General features: G+C 38.6%; 1 protein-coding gene across 3 annotated transcripts in view; it reads left to right on the top strand.

The window, feature by feature from the left end:
• The first annotated feature begins 403 nt into the window (after positions 1–403).
• GORAB (golgin, RAB6 interacting) overlaps positions 404–10,670 on the top strand; it is a 52,948-nt gene continuing 42,681 nt past the window's right edge. For 2 of the 3 annotated variants that reach the window (XM_079925991.1, XM_079925990.1), the window contains exons 1-2: positions 404–510; positions 9,954–10,305. In XM_079925991.1, the coding sequence (XP_079782117.1) occupies positions 450–510; positions 9,954–10,305 (413 nt within the window). In that variant the 5' untranslated portion in view covers positions 404–449. The remainder of the gene's footprint in view (positions 511–9,953; positions 10,306–10,670) is intronic. The other variant, XM_079925989.1, reaches the window with a different exon arrangement.

Raw genomic sequence — 10,670 nt, 5'->3', positions numbered from 1 at the left:
CTCCACCACCAACACGTAGAGTGCTCCGCCCCAGTAAATTGGAAGGCGCCAAGAGGCAGCTCTGTCCTCCCTTTTCCGCCACCGACTTGTAGTCACTTCCTCACTGCCTGTTTATCTCCACATTTATTTCCATTGCTATTTCCCCCTTTACCTCTTGAAGCGATAACCCAACAAGCATAGGAGACAGGGAGAAAGAGCAGCCAGGTCAGGGGAAATGAATGTCTGCGAGGCCACGATTTCTTCACGCAGTTTGTCCGGCACTGACGGAGAGAGCCTCGAAGAGAGCCGGGTCCTGCTGCAGGGGAGAGGGGGCCTTGCGTCCAGAGCTCGATGCGCTGATTGGTTGGTCAGCCGCGGCCGGGGAAGAACCCGGATGTGCCTGGGTAGCTGTGTTGGCAATTGGGGTTCTGAGGTTTGGGCGTTCTGGGCGCGCTGGCAAGTCGAGGCGGATGGCGCGGGGTTGGGCTGGCTTCTCTGAGGAGGAGCTGAGGCGACTAAAGCAGACTAAAGGTAAAGGGACGGGTCTGCACAGATTTAATTCTTGGGTCTGTTAAGGGGAAGGGGCGGGGTTGCAGTTTTTGAGGGGAAGGGGGCGGGGAAAAGGGTTATCTGTGTTAGGGGAAGGAGCTATAAGTGGGAGGAGAGGCTTGAGAGGGCGCCAGAAGTGGATGTGCTTGGAGCCACGGCTGGGGGAGGGGGGCAGGCACAGAGGACTGGGGTCTACTTTTAGAAAAGAGACTTCAGGCATTTATTTCAGGGATTTGACTTTTTCCGGTGAAAGGAAGGGGACTTGGGAGAGGAAGTGACCTGTTAGGGGGATTGCTGCATAGATCAGTGGTTGGAGGGTTGGGGTCTGAGTAAAGGAAGGAGAAGGGGCACACACCATATTAGGTTTGTGATGAATTTATAGAAGCAGGCAATGATTGGGAAAAAGGATCACAGGGGTCTGAATAAATGCAAAAAGTTGGTGCTTTTCATAAGACATCTGGAGTCTTGCTTTCACTTGCCAGGTGATTTTTGCAGTTCTTTCCAACTCTTGAGAGTCAGCAAACCAAAAGGGTCTTTGAGAAGATAGATGTGAAATATCTAGCTACCTATCTACGCCTCTGTCCATCCATCCATCCATATCTACTGACTTTAGTGTAAGCTAAAATTTTGTGCTTCCTTCTCCAGTTTTATAACGTAATCATTGAATGGACTTGTACTATTTTGTTATCTTTCAATGAAGAAATTAAGTTTGCTGATACTTTGTGAGAAACTCTTGGTAATATAAACGGTGCTTTGATTGTGGTTGAAATTTCGTAGTGTTCTGTACAGTGATCCTGGTAGTGCACACCTCTTCTGTGAGCTTACACCATTCTTGGTGCCATAACTTATACATTCTGGGAGAAAATTAAATAAGCTCTGCCATGCCTTTAATTAGAGTATGTGAGAAAACTGGATGTTTTCTCAGGTAAGCTTGTGCATTTTTAGCATGGTTGTGAAAATAATCTAGGGCTGACAAGTGGAAAAGGAAGTAAATTTGTAATGTAAGGCCAGTGTAGATTATGTAGATCGAGGAAATTTTGACTGGTCCAGAGACCGTTTAAAACTAAATCATAAAAGTTACACTACAGTTTGTAATTAACTGACATTCCCATGTTCAGATGTATGGAGTACTAGTACCCCTGCTTCTGGTCTGACCAGAAGTTACGGGTATCAGCTTCTGCAATTAGGGATGCTGATATGAACAAGGCCTCATCCCTGCCTTCGAAGAGCTTATAGTCTAATGAGGAGACAAACTATAATATAATGTGATAGTAGATATTGTACAAGAGCTTGCTACAGAATTAGCAGGAACTTTACTGTGCTGGTGGTTGGGTGGAGCTTGGCACAATTTCACAGAAATTATGTGTTAGCAGAGGTGAGTTTGCCAGGGGAAAGAAGACTTAACGTAGAAGGCTAAATTAAACATTGGGTTCATTATGTGGAAGTAACGTTTCGTACGTTAAGGACCTTAACTTAAAGACCTATCATTTCAGTGAGAGGTTAGAGCATAGACGTCAACTCACTAGTCTTTGATCACCTTAAGAAAACATCTCAGCATCTTTGTATACTCATAGCCAAACGCTGATTGGTATATAGAAGATCTCCCAGCTCTGCCTCTAAATCTTTTTGTCTTGAAGTTCTTATTTATAAGACTAGAACAGCTGAATCTTTAATTTTTAAGGCTCCTTCCAGCTGTTCTCCAGCCTTAAAAATATATTTAGGGCTTCCCTGGTGGCGCAGTGGTTGAGAGTCCGCCTGCCGATGCAGGGGACGCGGGTTCGTGCCCAGGTCCGGGAAGACACATGCCACGGAGCGGCTGGGCCCGTGAGCCATGGCCGCTGAGCCTGCGCGTCCGGAGCCTGTGCTCCGCAACGGCAGAGGCCACAACTGAGAGGCCCGTGTACCGCAAAAAAAAAAAAAAAAAAAATATATATATATATATATATATTTAAATAACCTATGAAGATGGGGTTGGTTGCCAGCAAAAATAAAGACAAGACTACTCTAGAGAAACCCATATGGGCATTTGGGAAAGTCAAAAAGTTCTTAATAATCTTGTTTATGTTGTTTATAATATTAAAAAGCTGGAAACAACCCAAGTGTTCATTAACAAGGGAGTGGATAAATAAATTGTGGTATAATCATCCACTGGGCTACTATACAGCTAGTGGGAATATATGAACTATAGTCACATGTATTAACATGTATAAATTTCATAAACTTAATAATTATGAAAAGAACAAATTGCAGAAGAATATATACAGTCTGATACCATGTATAGAAGTTCAAAATCATACAAAGCAGGTATATTCTTTTAGGAATATAGGAGATATATAAAGAAAATCAAAGGAATGAAACACAAAATTCAGGGTGGTGGGAAGGCAAGGGAATATGAACAAGAAGGGGCAAATACACTTTCAGAAGTACTGAAAATTATGAAATCAGGTTAAGCCAATTTAAGCTGCAGTAACACATATCCCTAAAGTATCAGTTGTTTGAAATAATAAAGATCTCTTTTCCACTTTAGTTTCATGTCTTCCATGGGTTGACATGGTCACTACACACCATGATTTGGTATTGTCATAGGAGTTCACCATGGCAGGAGAAGATTGAGAATTGAGCATTGGGAATGTGTCACTCCTACTTATGTTTCATTTAGCAAAAGTAAGTCATATGACTTGGAGGACAGGAAGTAAAATTATCTTGTGTGTTCCAAAAGAGGGGTAATGTGTCAGTCCTTGAACATCAGTTACGTCTACTGTAGTCATGTTTTATAAAACTGTGTTATGAGTTTTTATACTTCGTACAAGTTGGATGTGTATATGTAACAGAGACATACATATTATTTAATGTATAGTTTATTTTGTAATGAAAAAATTGTAAATAAACAGTGCTGTCAATTTCTAATTAAAGAAAATATTCACGAATTCTTTTTTTTTTAATTTTATTTATTTTTGGCTGCATCGGGTCTTCGTTGCTGTGTGCGGGCTTCCTCTAGTTGTGGCAAGCAGGGCCTACTCTTCATCGTGGTGCACGGGCTTCTCATTGTGGTGGCTTCTCTTGTTGCAGAGTACGGGCTCTAGGCGCGCAGGATTCAGTAGTTGCAGCACATGGGCTCAGTAGTTGTGGCATGCGGCTCTCTAGTTGTGGAGAGCAGGCTCAGTAGTTGCGGTGCACTATCTTAGTTGTTCCATGGCATGTGGGATCTTCCTGGGCCAGGGATCGAACCTATGTCCCCTGCATTGGCAGGCAGATTCTTAACCACTGTGTCCCAAGGGAAGTCCTGAGTTCTTTTTTCTAGATACTAGTTCTTTGCCAGTTAAATTATGAATATCTTCTCACAGTATGTAATTTATCTTTTAACTTTTATCTTTTAATGAAGAAAGTATTTAATTTTAATATGGACAAATTTGTTAATTCTTCTTTTATAGCCAACGTTTTCTGTATTTTAAGAAATTAGCACCCTACTATAAGTTCTAAAAGATATTAATCCCTATTTTCAATTAAAAGTTTTTAAAAATCGTTTTTATTATAAGCTGTAGCAGATTCAAAACATTGCATAAAGAAATGTGTTTCTGATGTGTTTTAAAGTGTTGATTTGACATTTAAGTCCTTAATCCATTTGGTGAGTGTTTTGTTTGTTTTTATATGGTATGAAGGATAGAGCTGATTTCATCTTTTCCATATAGATAACCAGTTTTCTCCCGGGTTCATTTATTGAAGAGATCCCACCTTTTGTTGTTGATCTGCTGTGCTACCTCTGTTGTATACCAGTGCTTCAAACATGTATGAGCTTGTTTCTCTGTTCTTTATTCTAATCCATTGGTCGCTTATCTATTCCTGCACTGATACCACAGTGTTTCAAAGTTTTGCCATATTCCTGATAGCTAGTAGTCTAGTCCCCTTGTTCTTTTTCTTTGGAAGTTTCCTTGCTATTCTTGAACTTTTACCCCTTCGTATAAAAATTTTGTGATTTTACCAAATTTCATGGAAAACCCAGTTGAAATTTTTATTGGAATTGCATTGAGTCTTTAGATCAATTTGGGGAGGTTTCACATTTTCACATTGTGAACACTACCACTAACACAGTATGTGTCTTCATTTATTTAGGTCTTCTTTAATATCTTCTAATAAAATTTTAGAATTTTTCCTGTAGAGGTTTTGAACACCCTCTTGCTAGATTTGTTCCTAGATACTTGATAATTTCTAGTATTGAAATATCTTCTCTTTAATTATATTTTCCAATAGCTGCTGACATATGAAGAATACAAACAAGCCAAAAGAAAAATCAACAAAAGATATGAATATATATTTCTTAGTAAAGGAAATATGAAGAGATGCTTATCACCATCAACAATCAGAATTACAAATCAGGACCACAGTGAGATACTACTTCATACCCATTTGATTGACAAAAATCAAAGTTTGATACTATTATATATTGAAGAGAAAGTGCATCCACAGGATCTTATACGTTGCCAGAGGGAATGCACTTTGGAAAGCAACTTGACGTTTCTCCTAAAGTTATACTTTATGACACAACAGGTCTTAGATGGTATCTAAAGTAAATTCTTGTACCTATACAAGAGGAGACATTAAAATTAAATTAGCATTAAAATTGAATGGCTAAAGCAACATGAACAATATGGATGAATATTGGCAATATCATATTAAGTTAAAGAAGATTACATCCACCATGACACCCTTTATATAAAGTTAAAACAAAATAAAATTTTAAAGAAATATTTGTAGATGCAGTATGACATAAAAAGCAAAGGAAGGGAATGATCAACACATGATTCAAATGATGGTTGTCTTGGTAGGAGAAAGTAGAGCTTAAACTCAGCCTCTTGGATTGATTTAACCCAGAAATGTGTTTGTCTTTCTATTTTTCCTTTTTAGGGTTATCTAATCTTTAAATTTCTTTTTAAATTAATAGTGGTGAAAATACTTCTAGTTCACTTCTCTTCCCAGTATATTCCTATTGCCGTTGTTTTTGGATCAGACCAAGTGCTAGTTCAGCATTGAATTGTGAGAAGTGTTATGTCACTCCTGGGTCAGAGCAATTAATTGCTGAACCAGGACCTTCCTGAGTTCTCTTCTCACCTGCCATGGGGGCTAGCAACACTAAATGGCTGTGCAGTCGGCCTGGTGCCCTAAGAGACTGATTAGCAGAAAGATGCTGCTGGCCTTCAGTTGGCACGTGGCATTAATGAGAAATAAACCTTTGTTGTTTAAAACCACAAAGATTCCAGGGTTCTTTGCCTCTACAGCATAACCTAGATTTTCTTGATTGATGCAATTCCCTATATTTTACATAAAAATCTGAATTTTTCTGGTGAAAAATCAAAATGTCTGATAACACTGACCTAAATTTTTTAGTGACAGCTGCCATTTTTAATGGCTAGAGGTGGCTGTGGATTGCCCCCTTTAAACTGTGCTTGTGCTCCCAGTTTACCACAGTCTTCTGGGTACTTGCAGCCCCCAATATAAGTATGTAAAACAGTATGTTCCTTTTTTTTCCAGTTCTTCCTAAAAACCTAATTTTTTTTAAGAGCAGTTTTAGGTTCATGGCAAAATTATGAGGAAGATACAGAGGTTTCCCATTTACTCCCTGCCCCCACATGTACATAGCCAGCCCCATTATCAACATCTTCCACCCGAGTGGCACATTCATTATAACCTACATTGACCCATCATTATCACCCAAGTCTATAGTTTACGTTAGGGTTCACTCTTGGTGTTGTACATGCTATGGGTTTGGACAAATGCATAATGTCATGTATCTGTCATAGTATACGGAGTATTTTCACTGCCCTAAACATCCTCTTTTCTCTGCCTATTCATCCCTTCTCTCCTCAATCCTTAGCAGTCACTGATCTTTTTACTGTTTCCATAGTTTTGCCTTTTCCAGAACGTCATATAGTTGGAATCATACAGTATATAGCCTTTTCAGATTGTTTTCTCTCACTTAGTAGTATGCAGTTAAGGTTCCTCCATGCTCTATGTGGCTTGACAGCTTATTTCTTTTATTTTTAGCATTGAATAATATTCCATTGTCTGTGTGTACCACAGTTTATCCATTCACCTACTGAAGGACATCTTGGTTGCTTCCAGGTTTTGGCAATTACGAGTAAAGTTTCTGTAAACATCCATGTTCAGGTTTTCATGTGGACATGAGTTTTTATTGCCTTTAAAATACCAATGAGGGGCTTCCCTGGTGGCGCAGTGGTTGAGAGTCTGCCTGCCGATGCAGGGGACACGGGTTCGTGCCCCGGTCCGGGAAGATCCCACATGCCGCGGAGCGGCTGGGCCCGTGAGCCATGGCCGCTGAGCCTGCGTGTCCGGAGCCTGTGCTCCACAACGGGAGAGGCCACAACAGTGAGAGGCCCGCATACCGCCAAAAAAAAAATAATAAAATAATAAAATAAAATAAAATACCAGTGAGCACGATTGCTATATCCTATGGTAAGGGTATGTTTAGTTTTTTTTTTTTTTTGCGGTACGCAGGCCTCTCACTGTTGCGGTCTCTCCCGTTGCGGAGCACAGGCTCCGGACATGCAGGCTTAGCGGCCATGGCTCACGGGTCTAGCCCCTACGTGGCATGTGAGATCTTTCCGGACCGGGGCACGAACCCGTGTCCCCTGCATCGGCAGGCAGACTCTCAACCACTGCGCCACCAGGGAAGCCTGAGTATGTTTAGTTTTGTGAGAAACCACCAAACTGTCTTCCAAAGTGACTACCATTTTGCATTCCCACCAACAACGAAAGAGTTCTGGTTGCTCCACAACCTCACCAGCATTTGGTGTTGTCAGTGTTACAGATTTTTGGCCATTCTAATAGTTGTGTAGTGGTATCTTGTTTTAATTTGCATTTCCCTGATGGCATGTGATTTGGAATCTTTTCATATGCATATTTGCTGTATGTATATCTTCTTTGGTGACAAGGTGTCTGTTAAAGGTCTTTGGCCCATTTTTTAATCAGGTTGTCTTCTTGCTATTGAGTTTTTAGAGTTTTTTTGTATATTTTAGATAACAGTCCTTTTTTGTCAGATGTGTCTGTTGCAAATGTTTTCTCCCAGTTTGTGACTTGTCTTCTCATTCCTTTGACATTGTCTTCCACAGAGCAGAAGTTTTTAATTTTAATGACATTCAGTTTATCAGTTATCTCTTTTATGAATAGTGCCTTTTGGTGTTATATCTAAAAAGTCATTGCTGTGCCTGAGATCATCTAGATTTTCTCCTGTGTTGTCTTCTAGGAGTTTCATAGTTTGGAGTTTTGCATTAGGTCTATAATCCATTTTGAGTGAAAGGCATAAGGTCTGTGTCTAGATTTATTTATTTTTTGCTTGAGGATGTCCAGTTGTTCCAGCCCAGTTGTTGAAAAGAATATATTTATTCCATTGTATTGCCTTTGCACCCTTGCCAAAGATCAGTTGACTGTATTAATATGGGCTCTGGGCTCTCTGTTCTATTCCATTGATCTCTATTCTGTTCTTCTGCTGATACCCACTGTAGCTTTATAGTAAGCATTAAAGTCAAGTAGTGCCAGTCCAGCTTTGTTCTTCAATATTATGTTGGTTATTTTGGGTCTTTTGCCTCTCTGTATAAACTTGAGAATCATTTTGTCAATATCCATAAAATAACTTGCTGGGATTTTGATTGGTATTGTGGTGAATCTATAGATCAAGTTAGGATGAACTGACATTGACATCTTGACAATGCTAAGTCTTCTTACCAATGAATATGGGATATCTCTCCATTTATTTAGTTCCCTGATTTCATTCGAGTTTTGTAGTTTTCCTCACAGATCTTGTACATATTTTGTTAGATTTATACCTAAGTAATTCATTTTTTTTTTAGTGCTAATGTAAACGTTACTGTGTTTTTTATATCAAATTCCACTTGTTCATTGCTGCTAGGAAAGTAATTGATTTTTGTATATTAATCTTGTATTCTGTAACCTTGCTATAATGACTTATTAGTTCCAAGAGGTTTTTTGTCATATGTTTAATCCTTAAGTGACCTGATTTGTTGTTTGGGAGTTTAAAAGTTAGCATTTTTAATCTCATAGGTAGGTTCTGTGAAAATGCAAAATAAAATGGAAGCTGCATTACTGACTTTCAGAGGGATATTAATAATTCAGCTAACAAGTGTAACTGAAAGGTAAGCAGGCTCAGTGACATTTTCTGATGGTGTGAATAAAGATCAGTAGCCAAGAATAAGTTTCTGTTGCAAGATGTAGGACTCTACTTTGTGTTTCTGTCTAAAGTCAACAATGACATTTTACTTTTGATTGTATGTCTTTGAAAATATTTTCTTTAATTCTTACACCAACTCCATGAGATAAGTAGAGCAAGTAAATTTTCAACCAGTTTGACAGATGAAGAAACTGAGGTATGGAATAATTAATTGACTTGCCTAAGGTTACTGAGGTGTGGAGAAGAGCAACACCAGAACTTTGACTCCAAAGCTTTTAACTCTCCTTTGGGAAATTTAAATATTAAGCTTATGTTGTTTCAAAGGTCAATATGCAGGATTTAAAAAACACACTTAGTTCATTTATTAGAACTTATCATAGTTTCATTTCTCAGGCATTTTGTAAAGAATATCTCTTACAGATCTTATGTAGTATAGTATGAATATGAGTCAAGATTCTCCAGTTGTCTGACCTACAAGGTTAACACTGGTATGGACAATCCAGAAAGTACAATAGAAGTGTTATCATTTAGTTTGTAATGCTTTTAAGAAAAATTTCTCCCGATTGTTTTATCTTCCTCTATTGCTTTGCTCAGGCTGCTATTAAAATTAACTTGCATACATTGATTAAAGGCTAAGTACACTCTGGGGAACACAGCCCTGGACTGTTTGGAAGATGAAAGAAAACAATTTAGGGTTAACTAGCATTCCTAAAATTAAGAGACTTCATTCAGCTCTACTTTGTGTATCATGTCTACCTATGTATCAAATTACCCTAAGATCTGTTAAAATTTAAGAAAGGTGAAGCCTATTTGAAAACAACCACCATTTTATTTCAGAAGAACAGACAGAACCATAAATCAAATTTAAGACATATCAGAGAATTCATTTGTCTACCTCCTTTGGTCATATTAGATTCTTTTGGCAGTTAGCAAATCAAGTTGAAACTTTGCTTTGTATTCTAAGGCCTAACTCACAGACAAATGGACTTACTCAAAGATAATTGAGAACTAAGGAAGTTTTTGTTAAATATTAACGGTATGATCGGAGAACTGTCAAAACTCTGCAAGAAGATGGCTGTTTTTCTCTGGGATTTTAAGAAAGAGACGGGGAGAAAAACCCTGCAAAATTATCAGAGTTTAATGTTAATGCTTTATTTTCTTAGAGAAATTATAATTATTTGCTGCTCACACAAAGGAATTTTTCTCCATTCTCTTTTTTATATAGATCCATTTGAACCACAGCGGCGTCTTCTCCCTGTGAAGAAAAGTCGACAACAACTTCAGCGAGAAAAAGCCCTTCAAGAGCAAAGCCAAAAACTTGGACTTCAAGATGGATCAACCTCATTACCTCCAGAGCAGCTGCTTTCTGCACCAAAACAAAGATTTAATACTCAAAGACCATGTTCTTCTCCCCCCACTCCCCCCACACTCACCTCTCCTGTTGGTGATGGAAAACCACAGGGTATTCAAAGTCAACCAGGGGAACTAGGACTTAAGAATTCCCATGAAGGTCACAAAAATGCTGAGGTTCTACCTCCAAAACCAGATTGCAAATTGGAAAAAAAGAAAGTGGAATTGTTAGTAAGTCTGTATATCCATGAGACTTTTTTCCATTTTAATGTTTTTTTCCCATTGGGCTTTGAAGAAATGCATTTTGTTTGTTTTATATTCTAACGTAGAAATGTAATGAATAAACTATTGAAAAATAGCTACCACCTAAATATAAGTAGCAGTGTTACACACTTCTTATGTTTTATGTTATTTAGTCTTTACAATAGTCTTACAATGCATGTTCATTATTTTCACTTTATAGATGAGATATCTTGGACTCAAAGATACTGTATTCCCAAAGTGAATACACCACTAATAAGTAGCAGAGTTGGGGTTCACATACAGGACTCTCTGGATCCAGAGTCTATGCCCTTTACACTCACCAGAACCA

Source organism: Stenella coeruleoalba, assembly GCF_951394435.1.
Source record: "Stenella coeruleoalba genome assembly, chromosome: 1".
Classification (NCBI taxonomy): domain Eukaryota; kingdom Metazoa; phylum Chordata; class Mammalia; order Artiodactyla; family Delphinidae; genus Stenella; species Stenella coeruleoalba.
The sequence above is the reverse complement of the archived record's forward strand: the minus strand, read 5'-3'. Positions and strand labels throughout refer to the sequence as shown.